The following is a 20366-nucleotide window of genomic DNA, read 5'->3' on the forward strand; positions in this document are numbered from 1 at the left end:
AGGCCCCCAAAGTGGACGCTTTGGATCCATAATCCATATCCAGGATCACGTCAGCAGGGAGTCCGTGTTGTTTGTGTTTTTGTACTTTGTGGACGAGGACAGTCCTCCTGAGCAGGACATGAAAGACGAGCGTATATTTCTACTCGTACTGCACATCGTGTACGCCGCGCATCAAAGACACCAAGTCGGTTTCAGGCATCATCGTACTTTTATTGTTGCTGTTGTCTCACTTGCACGGGTAATAAGAAGAACGGACAGATTAGCGTTCACAGAATGTTACGACATATGCAAGCAGCATGTGTCCTTCAGGTGGAATATACAAGAACTCATCTCATCCATTCAAACTTTGCTTTTTCTTTATCTTTCAGTACGGATGGACTCCAGTCACAGTTGGTGCTTGGTCAGCTTTAGCAAACGGCACAGTAGAAAAACTCCATCCATCCATCCATCCATCCATCCATCCATCCATCCATCCATCCATCCATGGTTCACGGGGGAGGCAGTCTAAGCAGGGAAGCACAGACTAGACCTAGACAGGGATACCTTTGGACCATGGGGATACCTCGGGACCGGGGGGGGGGGGTACCTTTGGACCATTGGAGATACCTCAGGACAAGAGTATTATTTGGGGCACCACTGACTGTTTTCAAAAGTTTTCTGTCCCCTCTTAGATGTTCTGTAAACCTTTTGGTTTTTAGCCCTGTTATAGTTCCCCTTTGTAGCCCGTAGCCCTTGGAGATCTTTGGATAAAAAGACATTAGAAAGAATATGTATGATTATTATTATTATTATTATTATTGTAAAAAGGTTTGTCCTGTGTATCGTGTCTATGACTCACAATCGATACTAGGCGACTGTGCTTTCCTTTGCAGGCCCATAATTAGCATCACAACTTCTCTTTTGTGTGCTAAGGCTGTGGGCCAACACTTGATACCCCCCCCCCCCCCCCCCCCATCTCCACATTGAATGCATGTTGCTTTTGCTGCTCTTTTTGTCACGGGACCCAAGCCCGAGTCTCTGCGGTAACAAAAGATAAAGTAAGGACAACAAGACCGCTGACTCCTAGTTGCCCCCGCCGACATCCACGATACTCCACTTCCTAGTTGCCCCCGCCGACATCCACGATACTCCACTTCCTAGTTGCCCCCGCCAACATCCATGATACTCCACTTCCTAGTTGCCCCCGCCGACATCCACGATACTCCACTTCCTAGTTGCCCCCGCCAACATCCATGATACTCCACTTCCTAGTTGCCCCCGCCAACATCCACGATACTCCACTTCCTAGTTGCCCCCGCCAACATCCATGATACTCCACTTCCTAGTTGCCCCCGCCGACATCCACGATACTCCACTTCCTAGTTGCCCCCACCAACATCCATGATACTCCACTTCCTAGTTGCCCCCGCCAACATCCATGATACTCCACTTCCTAGTTGCCCCCGCCAACATCCACGATACTCCACTTCCTAGTTGCCCCCGCCGACATCCATGATACTCCACTTCCTAGTTGCCCCCGCCAACATCCATGATACTCCACTTCCTAGTCACACCAAGCAACAACATTCATTTGGCCCGTCTCTTAAGCATCCGTCTCTTAAGCTTTATTCTGAAAATACAATCCAAGAAAACAAGAGTTGAAAAAAGCAAAAAGGCATAATGTAATATGTAGTAGTAATGTAGTAGTAATGTAGTAGTAATGTAGTAAAAAGTTAATAGCAGAATTGTCACCGAAACACAAAGTTGACGTGCAGGCTGTTTTTTTTCTTGAAATATATGTTATCATATCTTATATATACTTTAGCATATGTACATAGCTTACGCTTTTGATATTTTAGGGATGATGACATGTTTGGACTGCGACCAGGACAAAAGAAAAATAAGTAATACACATCATAAAAACACATCAAAGTCAATCTATTCCAGCGTTTAAGAAAAACATTTGCTCTTACAAAATTAGCAAGTTGCCCCCCCCCCACATTCTTTGATTTTTCACCCCCCTTATTTGCATTATTTGTTAGCTTAGCTCTATGCAAGGCTCTGGCTTTTGTTCCTTACTGAAAAGTTGATTCCTTGTGTGGGTCAGCGTGTGTGTGTGTGTGGGGGGGGGGGGGGGGGGGCAATAATGCAACGCCACATCTTGCCAGCTTCTTTTTCGACATCGACACGTACAAAAGCAAAAGCCTGACGTGTGCCAGTACAGCTTTTTGCAAGAGGATATATGAAAGTGAAAGTCTTTTTTTGTAAACATTGCACACCCTCCCTCTCTGCCACAAACATTTGAACGACGATGCAAACATGAAAGCAAGAATCAAACACTGATTGGATATTCACCACAAACGTGGATGAGCATTGGCAGCACAGCGTTTAACACCGATGAACATTCATGGCATTCTTGGTCATTCCTAGTCCTTTTTAGTGAACTCGCCTGCCTCCCAGCGCAGAGCCATGGCACTCTTGCGTCTTCCGCCCGTGTAGCCGTCTAAAAACTGACAAAGACAAAGCATTTGGGCCTCTTTTGCAAAACAACAACATGCACAAGACACAGGAAATGGGCCATATTTGCTGAGTAGGGAAGATGCAGTAGGTGTTGATGTGTTAGCTTAGCATAGCAGACGCCTATTCAGCCTCCCGGGTATGCTGGTGATGCTACGGTGTAGCTGAATGTTAGCTGAATAGGTGTTGATGTGTTAGCTTAGATCTGGCTATATTCAATGATGAAGAAAAAGCCGAAAGAAAGAAATAAAGGCAGCATTTCTTCCAAACCCACAGGGGGGCGCCACAACCTGTTTAACGTGCATTTGGAGCTTACCCGATGATCGCAGGATAAAGCGGAACGATCCATCTTGGCGGTTTTCATCGGCGACGACGGAGAGGACTTGCATTTGACCGGCAGAGCAGCTAAGAAAATGAAAGGTCCATCGGTCAATGCGAGGCGTCGCCATCATTTTTCAGACGCGACGGAGTACCTGAATAATCCAAAGACAGCATCCTCCCTTTGGTGTAGAGATGAGCCCTCTCCTTCCTGAGCTCCTCCTCCCTCTGCTTGACCACCCTGATCTCCTCGTCCACCAGAGACATGGTGCTTCTGGAGCGTAACTTGAAAAAGGGGTTGCTGGTGAACATTTTTTCCTGGGGCTCACAGGCTTTGTTGAGGGAGAACTCTGAAGCACTGCGGATTATCAGGTTGGACGTCTCCAAAATGATGAGATTAGAGCCGCCGTCCTCAGCGCACCATTCGGCACAACCGGGGCCGGGGCCGGAGCCGACCTCGCTGCTCGGGTCCAGAACCACAATATTTGTGGGGGATGCTTCATGTTTCGCCGGCTCCTTTGTGGGCGAGGAGGTGATGATAAACGACGGGGTCAATGGCGTGCTGGCGGATCTTGGGATACCCGCAGATGGAGTATCTGCTGACCTGCCCATCCTGGACAGACCCCGCTCCTTCCTGAAACTCTCCTCTCTTGCCATGGACAGGCGAATCTCTTTTTCCACTGGCGTTTCCAGGTCTTCGTTGGGAGATCTGTAGCTGGAATCTCCCAAGCCTGAGTCTTCGGAGCACGGGCTGAATTGGGTGAGCGTATAATCCCCGACCAGGGTCAGGTTGTCCAGCTCCTGGGATCTTCTATTGGTTCTCTGGATGTTTCGGACTGGTGTGTACATGCAGCTGTGGCTGCAATGGAAGCTGCTCTGCTTGGTGGCGGGCGCCAACACTTTGTTCTTGGTTTGCTCTTCCATGGCTCGCCACTGCTGACGAGCCAGTTGGAAGTCCACGTGCTCGGTGCTGACGTTCACGCTCTTGGTTTCTTGGATCACGCAGAAGTCTTTGGGCAGTCTCCTTTTGGGATCCGCCGTGGCGGTCTGGGAGAGTTGTCCCTGAGCGCCACTGTCGTCTTTCCCATTTTCATTTTCATCTTCGGAGATTTTGAAGAGACTTTGCGGGCCTAAAGAGATACATTTCACGTCTTGCGATGGGGTGGGTAAGGAAGCAGCATCTGGTTGTTCCAGCAGTTCTTCAACTTGTGGAACGCTAAATTGGACTTCCTCGTAGTGGTCGTCATCTGGTTCGTCAAAGTCAATCACCTCCACCTTCTGTACAAAGAGCTCCTGGGCACTCAGCTGAAGACTGTCCAAGTAGGAGTCGTCATCTTCTTTGTTTATAGAGGAGGAAAATATCGTTCTCCATTTTTCATCCGTCTCACTATCCGACGATGCTGCTGCAATTTCAACCCTCAGACAGTCGGTGACCTCATCGGGGTCAGGACATGGACAAGACTCACTGGAGACGTCGGACATGACATCTTCTCTCATGTTCTGCACCAGCATCAATTCCTCCGGGATGGGGCTTTCACAAAGGATTTCAGGGTCTTCAGCGTCCCCCTCTGCATCTACTTCCAAATTCTGGAAGCTATCATTAGGATGATAATCCTCATCCGGGAATAGGTGTAGATCTGGGTACCGCTCCGTCTGAGTGTCTTGCTCCTCCTCGGGTTGTTCCTGAGTTTCCTGCAGACCGTCTGGGTTGGAGTGTTCCTGTGGCTCCAGGTGCTCCAAGTCCTCCTCGGGTTCTTCTTCTGCTGTTGCCTGCGTCTTACACCGAGCTTCATTTTCATAAACACTTTCAGCACTGGACAGCGTATCGGACACTGAAGAAGCCATCGACTCGTTCCTTTGGAGCTCCGAGTGTCCTTCTTCAAACGCTGTGGCTTCCTGTTCATCACTGCCATCACGGGTCTCGGGGCTGCCGGTGGCGCTGGTCGGGTCAGTCGAGGATTTGCCAGAACTTGGTTCATCATGGAAACTAGACGGGTCTGTATTCATGCAACCTTCTTCTATGTCCACGTTGAAGCTGATCTCCTTCTCAGGTAAATCAGTCACAGGGACCTCCACCTCCACCTCGGTCCCCGCTCCCAGTTCTGCGGGATCGCTGGTTTCCATGGTGACAAATTCCAACTTGTTATTCTCAGAAGTGCTGAAAGCTTTTAGTTCATGTCCATCTGCTTCTTCCTTCTCTGAAGTAGCTTTCTGAGATAATGCAGAAAAGAAGAGAACAGAGAACGTGGGCGTTTGTAAAGAAGGTGATTCACTACCATTTACAAATATCCAGTTGTCAGGGCCCGAATACTCAGCCGTGGCGAGGCAAAGACCCCTTGAAAGGGCAACGTCTGGCAACGTCTGGCAACGTCTGGCAGCGTCGCTATGATGTTCACATGATGATACACTCCCATTGGTGACGGCCTTAACATGCACAAAAACGCCACAATATGTGAATGGGTGTCAGTTCAGGCAAAACGTTTCAGATTTCGGAAGTCCAGTCAACGATACTGACTTCCTGCCACAGACGTCCATCATGACTGTACACGCCAAACAGTCTCAAGAACCCATGTTCCAAAACTATTTTGGTTTCTGACTAAAATTTGGGCTCTGACTTGTCTCACCTCTAGGGAGCGACCAGTGGCGACAGGAAATGACATGAAAAACGGTGGCAACGGGGATTGGTCCCATGGTCCATCATGGAAGACCGACAAGCTTAAGTTGCAAAGCATTTGCACGCCATGTTTGTCCGGCGTCCAAGCCCAAACCAATGTAGAATGACCCCCCCACATCCACACACCCCCACACCCTTTCGCTAAGAGAGTGAAGATGCTCCTTCAATGCATGAATTTCTCCGCCAGCAGACGAAGACGAGATGGACGCTTGTTTGTGCGTGTGTGGGGGTGTATGATGAGGCGAGAGGGAGGTGCCATTTGTTGTCTATGGACCAAAGCGCCGAGGTGATGAAAGCAATGCACAGAGTGAACCCTCGTCCTGCCTGGCACCATGCACTTGGCCATATATCGATCAGCCGCTTGATTTCCATTGATTGTCTGATTCATCTTTCTTCAACTATGTGTGTATTGATACGGGTGTGGTGTGGCGGTTACCATGGCAACACAAATGCAGCATGCTGGGTTGCGTCGCTTTGAAAAGCTGAATATGCCACAAAGATTTGACCGTTTCCAATGGGGAGCTTTGAGTGGCACATGCACGAGCACGTGCGCGTATGCAACACCTCCAAGGACAAGTGCATGCAACAGATCGGTCGCCATGGCAACCGTGAGCGGTGACACTTCTCAGCTGCCGCTTGGTCCGCCGCCCACTCGCCAACTCATCGGTGGACGGCGACTGAGGAGTCATCACATCAACACTCTCCACCATTCTTTTCGTCCAAAGCGGCTCCGATGCTCATGCTAGACATGCTACACGCAAAGCACAAGCGCGTCGCAATTCCCAGTCACTCTGAAATATCCCGAACGCAGCACAGGACAGTACTGGATGCATGCCTGCGCTTCAAGCATACAGATGTCTACATGAAATAAATACGAACAAGACGCGATGAAGCGTTCTACACTGGCCACTAGGTGCCGCTCATGTTACCACAGCAAGTTCTGTACAATAAGAGGAATAAGACCAAGGAATGAGTCGAACATTTATGTCTTATATTCTCTTATATTATATTCTACACTGGCTAAGAGGAGTGTAAAGGTGACTATAGGGGTGTTATTCCATGTCTGGAGGGCTCTAATCATGTTATTTAGAAGGTGCTAAACTGGTTTTCTATGTTCTAACCACCAAAATATTCCATAAAGAATATTCAGAAGGAATCCTGCTTTATGGAAATTCACTTGGAGTCTGGAAGCAATAAATGAGGGATTGTATTCTCCATTGTTGGACTGCATGTACCTCTACTCCACGCAATCATACGTGATCATACGTGTTAACTGGCTCATGTCATTCCTCATCTGAAGCCTTGGAGTCAACATGTGGTCAACATACAAGCACCGTGGTCAGCAAGGTGATTGCGTTCCTACAGCGTATCTCCAAGTCGAGCACGCTTCCACGTCCGTTTGTCCTCACTCTCACGACCGGACGGCGAGGTGCCTTCACGGACACACCAGCATTATGTGCAGACCAAATGAACATAAAAGTGCACATGCAAGTTGAATGCCGATGAATCTGGCATCCATCAACAAACGGGAGAAAATCCCAAGTGGATCAAGTATAGATCACAATCATACCTCCACAGCAAATATTCCACAGCATGCATCGGCAGACATGGAATCACACATGCTGCCGGGTGCAGACTGCCACACGGAACGCCATCGCATCCCATCATCTGCACCCCCCTCCCCCCATCTGATGCATAAAATCAAGTTTGCAGTGTGTGCGTGTGGCGATGCGCCTACCTGATCAGACCAGCAGGAAAAGGCACAAGAGTCTGCTCTGTTTCTAAGAGCGGTCCAGAACTCACACTTCTGCCTGGCTCCTGCAGTCTCTGATTGGACGGGGATGGGAGGAGGTGAAATGAAGGCAACCAATACGGGGGCTTCCATTGATGCACGCCAGGAAGTGACGATGACACAAATCCTATTCCACATGCCTCTTTTCATCTCAACACCACCACCGCTTTCCTGCTCACCAAACATTTGGTGACCCGAATGATATGGCGCCAACATGCGGCGTGCTAAAATAGGAACCCAAGATATGGCGTGCTAAACCAGGATGGAGACATGGCGTGCTAAAACAGGATCTGGCGTGCTAAACAGGGATCCCGAGATATGGCGTGCTACGACAGGATCCAAGATACGGCGTGCTGAACCATGATGGAGACACGGCGTGCTAAACCAGGATCGAGATACGGTGTGCTACAACAGGATCCAAGATACGGCGTGCTAAACCATGATGGAGACACGGCGTGCTAAACCAGGATCGAGATACAGTGTGCTACAACAGGATCCAAGATACAGCGTGCTAAACCATGATGGAGACACGGCGTGCTAAACCAGGATCGAGATACAGTGTGCTACAACAGGATCCAAGATACGGCGTGCTGAACCATGATGGAGACACGGCGTGCTAAACCAGGATCCCGAGATACGGCGTGCTACAACAGGATCCAAGATACGGCGTGCTGAACCCGGATGGAGATACGGCGTGCTAAACCATGATCGAGATACGACATGCTACACCAGGATCCAAGATACGGCGTGCTAAACCATGATGGAGACACGGTGTGCTAAACCAGGATCCAAGATACGGCGTGCTAAACCAGTATCAAGATACGACATGCTACACCAGGATCCAAGATACGGCGTGCTAAACCAGTATCAAGATACAGCGTGCTACAACAGGATCCAAGATACGGCGTGCTAAACCAGTATCAAGATACGGTGTGCTACAACAGGATCCAAGATACGGCATGCTAAACCCGGATGGAGATACGGCGTGCTAAACCAGTATCAAGATACGGTGTGCTACAACAGGATCCAAGATACGGCGTGCTAAACCAGTATCAAGATACAGCGTGCTACAACAGGATCCAAGATACGGCGTGCTAAACCAGTATCAAGATACGGTGTGCTACAACAGGATCCAAGATACGGCGTGCTAAACCAGTATCAAGATACAGCGTGCTACAACAGGATCCAAGATACGGCGTGCTAAACCCGGATGGAGATACGGCGTGCTAAATGATGTTGACAGGATGTGTGACGCTAACACTAGAAACCCGATAGAAAGACAGCTTTCCATCTTTGTGGAAGGAAACCAGAGTTCCCAGCATCAGCGCCACATCAGCAACATGTCATCCATCCCAGGAAGGATTTTCTACATGAAACGGATTCATTGGTCTTCCATGATTTCCTTCGGTTCCTCCAGTTGGTGTTTTGGTGTGAGCTTTGGGAAGGACGACCAAGGACAACAGAGGTTCCACTGTCTGGTTTTATTTCTCCAGTGTTTGCCTTCGTGTGTCTCTCCTCAGGTCCTTACAAGACTCCATCCATCATCAAGCGTGGAAAGAAAACCTTTGCACTTGACTTGAAGACGTGCAGGAAGCATTGAGGAGTGCTGGTCACGTGACGGTCATGTGACCAAGCCAGGATATGCAAATTGATCGGAATCATTGTAATGCCGGAGTTGGCTGTCATGCATTCCTCCGTGAAAAGAAGCTCGGAATTGTTTTTTTGAATTGGAAGACAGGGAAGCAAATAATCCGGGCAGCAGGCGATCCGGGTGGATGACGGCAAGGCGGAGGCGGTGAAGAGCTGAGATGTGAATGCATCATGGAGGTCGTCGGCGGTGGCCTCTGGTGAATGATGTTGAAGTGGGAGGGGCTCCGTGTTGCCTGTGGACCGACCGCTCACCCGTCCCGTCACGGCGGTCCCGTGTTTTCCTTGTGGGACTTGCAGCTGAACGTCGGCCTGTGGAGACCTGAAGGGTTCCGGTTTGGGCTGACGGACGTTTTCAAGCAGTCTTCAGGCTGGAACACTTTGCTCTTGTATCCCTCAGGATGGTAGGAGAGCAACTCCTCTTTGTCTTCACCATCATCATCATCATCATCATCATCATCGCTGTTTCCTACAATGACCAGTTCTGCCTGGAAGTCTTCCCCCGGGTCACCCAGGGCGGTCTCATAGCCCATGAAGATCATGGTGACCGGTGTGGAGTCGGCTTCCTGCGGCAGGGTGTTGACCAGCTTTGCTGAGGTAACGTTGTGGAAGCTCTCGGTCAAACAATCGCCTTCAAGCGGTGAAGGTCCACCCCCATCCATGCCCGCACTGACAGGCTGGAAGGCTTTTGGCTTCTCTTGGGACCTGGCTTGGATTGGGACAAGAACTGTGTGGTTAGGTTCTCGAGGTTTGGACTGTTCCACTTCCTCGCCATTGAGGGTCTTGCCATGGATGTTGAGGTCCACATGCTGTCGGTTAGCTTGGGAGATACACGTCTTTGGTCTTGCAGACGAGTAGACTGGATGGTGGTACTGCACCTCGCTGGGTACCTTCTCATCTGTGGCCTGACGTAGAAGCTCTTCAGCCTGCTCGCTCGTCATGTGAGCATCAACGTCAGCCTGGACTTGGCCTCCGTCGGGGTTGATAGCATATATAGATTTGCGGCCATCGTCGTAGACCTTGAATCCCCTCTGCTTGATGTCTTCTGTGCTGACGGTGGCTGTGGACACCACCTGACATGCCCCCGTCCTCCTATCACGCTCCACACTGATCTTCATTGCAAAGCTAGCTGAAATGCAAAGCAGAGGGGGGGGGGGCCTTCAGGCTCAAGTGTGGTTAATCCCGGACAGCCGGATAAAAATGATAGGCGAGCGTTAATCTTCATGGATCGATATCTTGACTACTGGATATTACTATTCCTGTGATTAGTATTACTACAGTTGTACCAGTAGTTGCAAAGCCTGTATCCTGACACACGGTGAGGGACGTAGTAAGCCCCGGAAAACTGTCCAGTGGAACCTTGGTCAGCATCGTTAATCCATTCCGGAACGTCCATCTCCAACCAAATCCAGTCTTCCAATGATATCCACACAAAACCTCTCCTGTACTTGTACCATTATCCTGTACTCGAGGCATGACAGGCATACATTAGTCCAGGTTTGAGGCTACTCTTACTGATGGAGGAGGTGACTACTGCGGCACTAAGATGCTGGGAGTTATTTCTTCAACCAGGTCGCCTTTCTCACCTTCTTCATTCCAAACCCTTCCTTTGGCCCCATGGAGGCTTACTTTGCGGCCATGACAAATAAGAAAAGCAGAGACTCGTTTTACGTAGTAAAGTAGCACACCGCTTCCAGGCTCCATGCTAGCGCGATGCTAACAGGGATGTTTTGCGATTAAGAATAGAGTAGGACTCACATCTATACGCTCCAGATGCTAGCCAAGGTTGCACTGTACGTGACTGTTAGCTGTTACCTAGCTTGGCTGCTCTATCAGGCTTTGGACTTTGTGCTGGAGGCTGTGATGCTAACAGAGCGTCTGGGAGCGCTAAGGAACAAGCTTGGCTTGTATCTGAAAAGAAATCACATGAACTGCTGAATATGACAACGATATCAACGATATCAACGATATGATAAATCAGCACCATCGTGCTGTTAGTCTTCCAAACAATTATGAACGACAAACATTAGATGATTTAATGAATATTTACTGTCTATTAGATCCAGCAAATGTTATTGTATTACAAATGGCGACTTATGAAATGTCACACGTGTTAAATGAATCAATTAGCATACAAGCTACGGAGAGGGATGGGAAGATAATTACCTTGGTGGGATTCTGCACTGAAGGCCTACATGTCAAAGACACAGATGTTGAATATCAAAGGAATCTCACAATTTAGTAGAAAAAGTCCATCATCAACCATCTTGAGTGGGGAAGCGAGTCAGTGCCGCCTTGACATTCACTTCCTTCCCTGAACGCCACACCCACGGCAAGCACAAAGCTAAACGTGCAGCAATTAGTCTTCACACGCCACACACACCATACCCACTATAGCCACCGTATCCACCATACCAACTGTACCCACTATACCCACTATACCACCACACATTATGATGCACATCCTGATTGTAATGCCGCACTTCCTGTTTCAAATGATGCACGTCAGGTTCCCGTGTGCTGCTAAACAAAGATTGCGTTGAAGAAACATGGGGATGGAAATCTAAGTCATATTCCTTCATACAAGTTGGGATATTAATGTTGACTTTGCTAAAATCCATGACGTTCCCATGGTTACCATGACTCAATGCTGCTGACATCGATGACTGCATTTCCCGTCTCTACAACACGGGCTTATGATGGTGACTCCCATTCAAGCATAACAGGTGGATAGAGTATATAGCGTGTATACCGTGTATACAGCACACGTGTATACCGTGTATACGGTATATATAGCATACATATGTACATATACTACGTATGGTGGTTGCTTCTTGTTGGCAAACACCAAGGCCAGACATTTCTTTATTCTGCTGCCATCTCAGGTCAGGTATGTCATACATGATATATTTTCATGGTTTATTAGTCCACTTTTATCACATTTACATCCTTTTCTTACATTTGAGGTAGACATGAAATAGTGACTCTCGTTGAGAATAATCAGGTCGAACATGACACATGCACTGTATATACGCAACATGTCAACATGAAATATGAATTCATAGTGGCCCACATACAGCCAGGAATAGCAGCCACCAGAGGGCACTCTAGCCTGGAATGAGATTGAGAGTTTGGTGCTGATGTTGATGTGGCCTATTCAGATGAACAGGTGTTGATGTGTTAGCTTAACATAGCAGACGCCTATTCAGCCTCCCGGGTATGCTGGTGATGCTATGGTGTAGCTGAATCGGTGTTGATGAGTATCACCTATTGGCCTGTTGTCGTGTGAGCTACGGTGAGATATTAATATCACATATCTGGCCTTTCTGCATTAAACGTGTCGTGTTGGTGTTGAATTTGACCAAAGCCAATTCTAAATATGCTTTTCTTCTTTCTTTAGGATGTTTAGCAGAAAGGTTTGATTGAGGAAAGCAAGCAATGACATGTTGTTTCACCCTACCTTGATGATGTCCTCAGCAGTCCTCTCCACTTCTTTCAATCGCTTCAGAACAAATTCCTCATTGGCTGAGATGTTGAGCTCCTCCATTTCTAAGGCCCCAATTTCCTTTTCTATCCTATCAAAATAAAACAGCAGGCAAAAAACACATTATTCTATCCGCTTTGCTTCTTGACAACTTCCTCTCCCATCGACCGTCTTTATGCTCATTCTAAAACCTAGATCAGCAGGGAGTCAGTAGTAGGGGATCAAGATTTCATGTGGCAAGGATGGACGGATGGAAAGTCTCCACCATCCATTCCTGAGTTCTAATGTTTGACATTGTTTTCTCCGTGTACACCACATGAAATGTATTTTCCGTTCCCATTTAGGCGAGGGCGAGGACAAGGCCTGGGTTGATGAACGCGGGGCCGTACCAACCTGTCGATGTTGGTCTGCAGATGATCACTTTGTTGCTGTTCATCCTGGGCCTGAAGCCTCATGGCCTCCTGCTCCTCCCCTGACTGCTGGCTCAAACCATCCATCAGCCATTGCTCCCTGAGGGTCTTCTTCTGTTCATTGGGCACACATGGAAGAGGACATTACACCTGGAGGAAGCGCCACTACCTTTGGAGACATACAGTACGCTGGTAGGAAGGCTCTGTGCTCCTGTCCGTATGATGATGTACACCATGGGTTTTTTTGCTCATCTCAACTCCGAGGCCACATAAGAAGCTTGGAGTTGGTGTCATTCCAGGCAGCCTGCGATGATGTTTGCGTCCAGCAGATGTCGCCAAAGCGGCACAAGTCGGTGGAAGCAGATGAAGTGCTGATGTGTGTTGACACTAGAGGATTGGTAAGTGAGCCAAGATGTATTCAATGTTCATCCACAGTCACGGACATGGCGCCAGGAAGGCAGCCACCAGAGGGCGCTCTAGGCTTGTGATGTGGAATGAGATTGGTACTAAGGCGTGAATGAAAGCCATATCAACCTCACTGCTGCTGTTCAATATGGTTTTTCCTCTCTATGGAAGGACGGCAGGGACAAGCACCTTCCTACTAACGCATGCTTCCACCCCTTAAGGACGAATAATGTTTAATAGCAGTCAATGGAGACATATTCTGGTCTGGCATGGTTAGCATGTAGCGCTACGGTGTATTCACACTGGCCTTCTCAGCCTTGTAACGGTTACCTTTATGTACTGCAGTTTGAGTTTTTCTTCCTCTATCTGTCTTCTCTTCTTGGCAATGTCCTCCTGGATCCTCCTTTTGTCCTGTGGAGCAAAGACAAACGTGTCCTTGACAAGGAGGAAGCATCCAGCAACAAAGCGCCTGTTTTTCACTTCTAGGGTGTGTACCGCTTTCCGGTGTTGGTGGGATAACACGGCCTGAAATTAGCCCTCAGATCCTGGATCAGTGAGGCACTAAGCGGCGGTGAAATGAGGGATCTTTAATTACGTCTGCTGGTCTTCCTAGACCCGCCTGACACTGTTTGCTTTGCTTTCATTTATGGGGGACGTACAGGAGGAGCTAGAAGCCCCATCATCTGCTAATACAGTTCTTCACTTCCTGTATTCGACATGTACCACTGAGCAAATGTGACGATGCAATGATGGAGATGTAGAACTATGTGTTTGTACTCTCCATCATTGCATTGCAGTACTCTGCTGTTGAAGCGTGCCCCAGTAGAAGCTGGATTCATCTGCACGGTGGCGGAGCTACAAAGAATACACCTGACTCAGCAGGACTTTACCGTGATGGCCTGGAGGCGTTCCTTCAGCAGGTCGGCTTCTTCCATGCTGGCCTTCCAAACCGTAGTACCTGCAAGATACGTGTCGTTCACATCTCTCATGGGGGAAATGATCTCAAACAGAATACACGCCTCAGCATCACCATCCCGTAAATACTGCTAGCATCGCTCCCCCGACACTGTCGCCCCACAAACCAGTCCCCATGCTGAACTTCTGAATTCAACAACCCCAACTAGAACAATTCTATCCAAAACTAGAACAAGAAGAAGAAATAACCATTCCATCCTGGACACAAAGAAGAAATGAAGGACGCCAATGGGTCTGGTTCTACCCAGAAATACAGGAGTTACCGAGGACCTCATCAGGACCTCATGAGTTAAGTAGTTACTGCAGAACTAATGAAGTAACATGGAGAGTGGTTAATGAGGACCTGATCAGGAACTAATGAGGACCTAATGAGTTAAGTAGTTACTGCGGAACTAATGAAAAACCAACAAGGAGGTCACGAAGAAGACATGTAGGCTGAGGTAGGCAGGTTCCTCTACAGCGATGATCTCCAGTGATTGTGTGTACCTGGTTGCCAGGTGTGGCCAGGTGTTGCCAGGTGTGGCCAGGTGTGGCCAGCTAATGTAGTGACAGAGCGAATGCAGATCACCCAGGACGACACATGTTGTCAAGCGCGTCCATGATGATGATGTTGGTGGTGTGCACGTACAGCAGGTAGAGTGCAGCCCGTATCGAGCGGATGTGGTGACGTAACAAGGCAAACTTACAGAGACCAATGTCTACAAAGTAAATAGCAACTTTAGCACCTGCTGGATCATCATCACCTTTCACAAGCTGACATCATTTTCATCCACATCTTTATGATGTTTATGATGATTGCGTTACACTGGACCTGTAGGACTCGATGGGAGGTGACTCTGAAGCCTCCCCAGATGCTAGCTCCAGCAGCCCTCACGTAGCTCGACTTTGGAGCCCCGATATGGACGCATGGCTAGGAAGCTGCTAGCTAGGTGGCCTGGAGGAATGAAAAAGGAATGAAAGGCAGTTGGCAAGGAAAGGTCATCCTGCTGCTTTGCTCTCCACCTGTTCACACCATGGCGGTTTGATCCCTGCTGCTAAAAATAGCATGGAGCTCCTGATGGTCTACGCTGACAATGACACCATGGAAGACTCCGTCTAAATCCGTCATACTCCGACTCGCACACTTGCGAAAGGCAACCCGGATCCTCACTACATGATGCCGAGCCACCGCTAGACTGGATCGTCCATCAAAGTACACCTCACATACACAAACAGCGTACATACAGTATACAGATACAGGAAGTACACAATGTACACCCCACATACTGTACATAACAGGTATGTATAGTATAGATACAGTAAGTAGAGTATGTATACCCCACATACATACTACATACATATCAGGCACGTATAGTAAAGATCCTGCACACGCATAAAGACGTTCATTTGTCATACGTGTTGTAGAAGAGTATTCTTGTGTTGACTAATATGACTGGTGAAGCCTTGTCTGACATTCCCCAATACTACATACCTCATAAAGGGATGGAGTCCTGCTGATATCAGGTATGGCATCGGTATCATACTGCAGAGAAAAAGGTGTATCAGGACACCCCCCCACCCCCACCCACCCATGACCCCTAGCAGACTTCCTTGTCTGCTCCCTCGTGTCTAATCCCTGCTTTCCCTCCTTAATCTGATCTGTGATGGATTAACTGCTCACTGAGAACTGGAAAGCACTCGTCACTCGTACTAGTACTAGTCATATTCTACCAGCTTCCTTTCGTACGTCCATGCAGGAAACATAGTACTAGTCATATTCTACCAGCTTCCTTTCGTACGTCCATGCAGGAAACATAGTACTAGTCATATTCTACCAGCTTCCTTTCGTACGTCCATGCAGGAAACATAGTACTAGTCATATTCTACCAGCTTCCTTTCGTACGTCCTTGCAGGAAACATAGTACTAGTCATATTCTACCAGCTTCCTTTCGTACGTCCATGCAGGAAACATAGTACTAGTCATATTCTACCAGCTTCCTTTCGTACGTCCATGCAGGAAACATAGTACTAGTCATATTCTACCAGCTTCCTTTCGTACGTCCATGCAGGAAACATAGTACTAGTCATATTCTACCAGCTTCCTTTCTTACGTCCATGCAGGAAACATAGTACTAGTCATATTCTACCAGCTTCCTTTCGTACGTCCATGCAGGAAACATAGTACTAGTCATATTCTACCAGCTTCCTTTCGTACGTCCATGCAGGAAACATAGTACTAGTCATATTCTACCAGCTTCCTTTCGTACGTCCATGCAGGAAACATAGTACTAGTCATATTCTACCAGCTTCCTTTCGTACGTCCATGCAGGAAACATAGTACTAGTCATATTCTACCAGCTTCCTTTCGTACGTCCATGCAGGAAACATAGTACTAGTCATATTCTACCAGCTTCCTTTCGTACGTCCATGCAGGAAACATAGTACTAGTCATATTCTACCAGCTTCCTTTCATACGTCCATGCAGGAAACATAGTACTAGTCATATTCTACCAGCTTCCTTTCTTACGTCCATGCAGGAAACATAGTACTAGTCATATTCTACCAGCTTCCTTTCGTACGTCCATGCAGGAAACATAGTACTAGTCATATTCTACCAGCTTCCTTTCGTACGTCCATGCAGGAAACATAGTACTAGTCATATTCTACCAGCTTCCTTTCATACATCCATGCAGGAAGCATATGAAGAAGAATAGAAGCGTAACATATGACAGGCTAGCCAAGTATTACAGTAGTGACATGGGTTTATTTGGGGGGGGCATGTCCTGGCATAGTCAATTGACAGTCACATGACAGCCACATGACCAGCATTCCTAAATGTTGAGGTATGAAGCTGTACAGGACACATAGTACCGTATTAGCGTATGTAGGAAGTGCTGCATAGAGCGCATTCAGGATTCTACTGTTTGCTCTTCCAGCCAATACAAATGTAGCTGGGGGTGACCCAGGGCCCCTGGGCCGCACATTGGAGACAGACATGATGTACGTGATGAATGTGTCACGTATGCAGTCAGACGTACTGTAGTAATCGATGTAGTAATCAACCATTGACTTACCCGGCCTTTGATTGGACGATGGCAGATCACCAAAAACTCTTCCTCAATATCCGCCGTGAAGGCGATGCACTACATGACGACACACACTACACACTACACACTCTATGCTCTATTAGCTATGCTCTATTAGCTATGCTCTATTAGCTATGCTCTATTAGCTATGCTCTATTAGCTATGCTCTATTAGCTATGCTCTATGCCTGCACCTTACACACTGGCCAACATTCATAGGAACACTCCAACACCTCCACACCTCTCTCTCTCTCTCTCTCTCTCTCTCTCTCTCCAACTCTCTCTCTCTCTCTATCCAACTCTCTCTCGCTCTCTCTATCCAACTCTATCTCTCGCTCTCTCTGCCGCTGTGTGGCTCGTACTGCCCCGTCTCTCTACCAGTAGAAGTCATGTGTATGTACTACTACCCTGGCCTATGATAGTATGATAGTCTTGTACCACATACTGTGGTACTTTAGTACAAGGCGTGTATCCTGCTCACGGTAAAACGGGAGTGGTCCTTGAGTGTGATGATAAATGATTTAATTGTGTAACAGCAACACACCAACACACAGATGATGGATTTGTGTTGCCATGGCAACATCACCCACACACATTTACAGCAGCCGGAGGAGGAGGAGGAGGAAATCTTTCGCCATCACAATGATAACTTCTCATGGATTTTCTATCCATCTATCTGTCCATCTAGTATCTTTCTATTTATAAAATAAAGATCTTGCTCAGAGTGGCGGGACAACCAGAAAGACGCCAAGAGCGCAGCCCCGACTCAGATCTGAGAGGTCACAAAAGACCCCACAACAACAAAGCAGTGCAGGCCTCCCTTGCCTCAGTTAGGGTCAGTGTTCATGACTCCACCAGGAGAACGTTCCAAGACCAAAAGCACTGGCAGGTCAAGTTGATCCATGTAGTCCTTAACCACAAAATAGCCTCCGAGGGCTGACTAGCTCAGGAAGCAGTTCCTTAGGCGTCCTAGTAAGAAGTCCTGTTGTACTAACTGCTGGCTTTGGAAGAGCAGAAAGCAGCACATTACAGTCATTTCCCAGCCAGAGCAGAGCAGACTAGGGCAGACTGGAGCAGACTAGGGAAGACGAGGCTGGACTAGGCTAGACTCGAGTAGAGGATTATGTTGGGTGTGATAGATTGATGATTCATGAGCGTTCTTGTTTGGAAATGTATGAGGAAGGCAAAGTTGAAATGAGAGGCATCCATGTAGATGCTGTGGTACAAGTCATTATCATCATCATCATCATCATCATCATCTCTACAGCAGCCCCATGAAGAAAGAAGGGACTCCTGTTTCCATGGAAACTGCTGAAGCAGCTGCCCCAGTAAAACTAAAAATACAACACCAACACCAAACGACAGCATCATTTTTTCATCCCTTTGATTTTCTACCAGAAGTCCTCCACGTTAAAAACTATTGCTAAGATCCCCCGTCTGAAAGCAACTTTACTCACCGACACACCAGCACTTCTGCTCACCCACGGAGATCCAGCAGCCACCAATGAATGAAAGACAGCAAGTATCAGCAGGCACCGTGACCCCCACGCACCAAATGAGTGCCGTCCCTTTAAGAAAGTCCTCCTAATCTCAACTCATGAGGAGCAGAACACCTGTCCACCACCATGGACAAGACCAAAGAGCTGACCTCAGGACAGGCTTGCAGACCCGCACATGGAAGAACATGAAGGAGATGCTGGGTGAGAACGAGAGAGCTACCGTTGCAATCGCTGATCAGTGGAAGGAATGTGAAAGGGAGGGAGCTAACCGCAGTGACAAGGGAGGAGCTGCTCGATGATGTCAAGGGAGTCGGGAGCACATTCGGCATTAGTAAGGCACTTTGCCGTCGTGGATGGAGATCCCGCAGTGCCTGCGAAGTCCCCCTGCAAGTACACGCCCGTCTGGAACGCCTCACACAAGGCTCCATGTGCTCACCTGACATGATGCACGCATGGACTGGACTCCGGGGAGAAAGGGTGAAGGGAGTCCAACAACAGCACCCCCACTGCCAAACATTCTGGGACATTCTTTGGGACGTTTCTCTCCGAAAAATCCCTCAGATGTTTGCAACCCTGGTGAGCAACCTAAACAAACATCTGACCTCTGTGCTTTCCAACACCAGCGCCTACTGATTGTTCTCCTGTCCATGAAAATAGAGCCACCTTCAACATCACCTCGTGTCTTGTCAAGATGTACTGTATGTCCCCCACTCTACAGTCGACATAGGAACACCATACAGCACGTATGCCGTTCCACATGCCATGGAATGCATTTACTTCATCGTGGCAAATGCAAACACAAGAAGAAGAAGAAGAACATGATGGAGGATTGGAAACACTTCCCTCTGCTGGCATATGGACACACCCTTTGCCCGAACTGTGACGATGCCAATGCAGTCCATCTGCACAGGGACTGAATACTATCGCGTCGTGATAAAACAGATGACGCCAAAGTTCTTGGTGTTCCCATTCCCATGCAAATGACACAAGTATCCCTCAAGCACATATTCTCATAGTTTTATCAAATCAAATCAAAACTCATTTCATCAAATACTTGGCTTCTATAGTTACATTTCTATTCTAGTTCTATTTCTATTGCGTTTGGTTATTTTTCAACACATAGGACATAAACTACTTTCCACTTGATATGACACTGCCGCATTTGATCACATACATGTTGATGTATGGGATCATATTAAATATGAGGCATAATATTGTCATCGCATGACAATGACTCAAATGTTTGTTTTTCTAACCAGGTTTCCGATAACAATTTGTACAACCTTTTTCAGTTCACTCATCCTATGTCAGGTTTTTGGGAATGAACTCGCCCTCCTCTTGAGCCCGGAAGCCCCCGGAACAAAAGTCGGCTGCAAGCGCGGCAAAAACGATTTTCGTAAAATTCAAGCCTTAAGCACTTGAAAGCGGGTGTAAAACAGAATAAAAATGAGCATTAACGATGACCAATCTTGTCTTACCTCTGCTGTTTTCTCATCATAGCGTTGGTTCAAATAAATCAATGAACGCCGGGTCATTGTTTGGTGTTACAACGAAATGATTCCCACCACAAACAATGACGTCTGCACTTTTCTTCCTTAAAAT

General features: G+C 47.8%; 1 protein-coding gene across 7 annotated transcripts; it reads right to left on the reverse strand.

The window, feature by feature from the left end:
- Positions 1–64: 64 nt before the first annotated feature.
- palmdb (palmdelphin b) lies at positions 65–20316 on the reverse strand. Of its 7 annotated transcripts, XM_078792536.1 has the most exons (10): positions 17255–17468; positions 15013–15135; positions 14688–14899; positions 14117–14184; positions 13557–13637; positions 12805–12935; positions 12388–12502; positions 2970–5025; positions 2813–2901; positions 2103–2489 (listed from the first exon to the last, which is right to left on the reverse strand). In XM_078792536.1, the coding sequence occupies exons 4-10, from the start codon at positions 14159–14161 to the stop codon at positions 2406–2408; spliced, it is 2601 nt and encodes an 866-aa protein (XP_078648662.1). In that variant the 5' UTR covers positions 14162–14184; positions 14688–14899; positions 15013–15135; positions 17255–17468; the 3' UTR covers positions 2103–2405. The 7 variants fall into 7 exon arrangements, 6 of the variants coding, with proteins under 6 accessions (XP_078648662.1, XP_057916528.2, XP_057916527.2 ...); XR_013627875.1 differs by lacking the exons at positions 14688–14899; positions 15013–15135 and adding an exon at positions 65–107 and having other exon boundaries at positions 2335–2489; XM_058060545.2 differs by lacking the exons at positions 14688–14899; positions 15013–15135; positions 17255–17468 and adding an exon at positions 20243–20316.
- Positions 20317–20366: the final 50 nt, after the last annotated feature.

The sequence above is a fragment of the Doryrhamphus excisus genome, linkage group LG7 (genome assembly GCF_037039965.1).
Source record: "Doryrhamphus excisus strain RoL-2023G ecotype Guam linkage group LG7, RoL_Dexc_Guam_v1.1, whole genome shotgun sequence".
Taxonomy (NCBI): Eukaryota; Metazoa; Chordata; class Actinopteri; order Syngnathiformes; family Syngnathidae; genus Doryrhamphus; species Doryrhamphus excisus.

Bases quoted from the DNA above. Each gene is read 5' to 3' on its own strand.
- palmdb (XM_058060545.2), bottom strand. From the start codon at position 14,161: ATGGAAGAAGCCGACCTGCTGAAGGAACGCCTCCAGGCCATCACG. The intron at 12,503-12,804 runs GTTGGTACGGCC...TTATTTTGATAG, and splicing joins CTGCAGACCAACATCGACAG to GATAGAAAAGGAAATTGGGG. The intron at 5,026-12,387 runs GTAGGGTGAAAC...GCATTATCTCAG, and splicing joins CTGCTGAGGACATCATCAAG to AAAGCTACTTCAGAGAAGGA.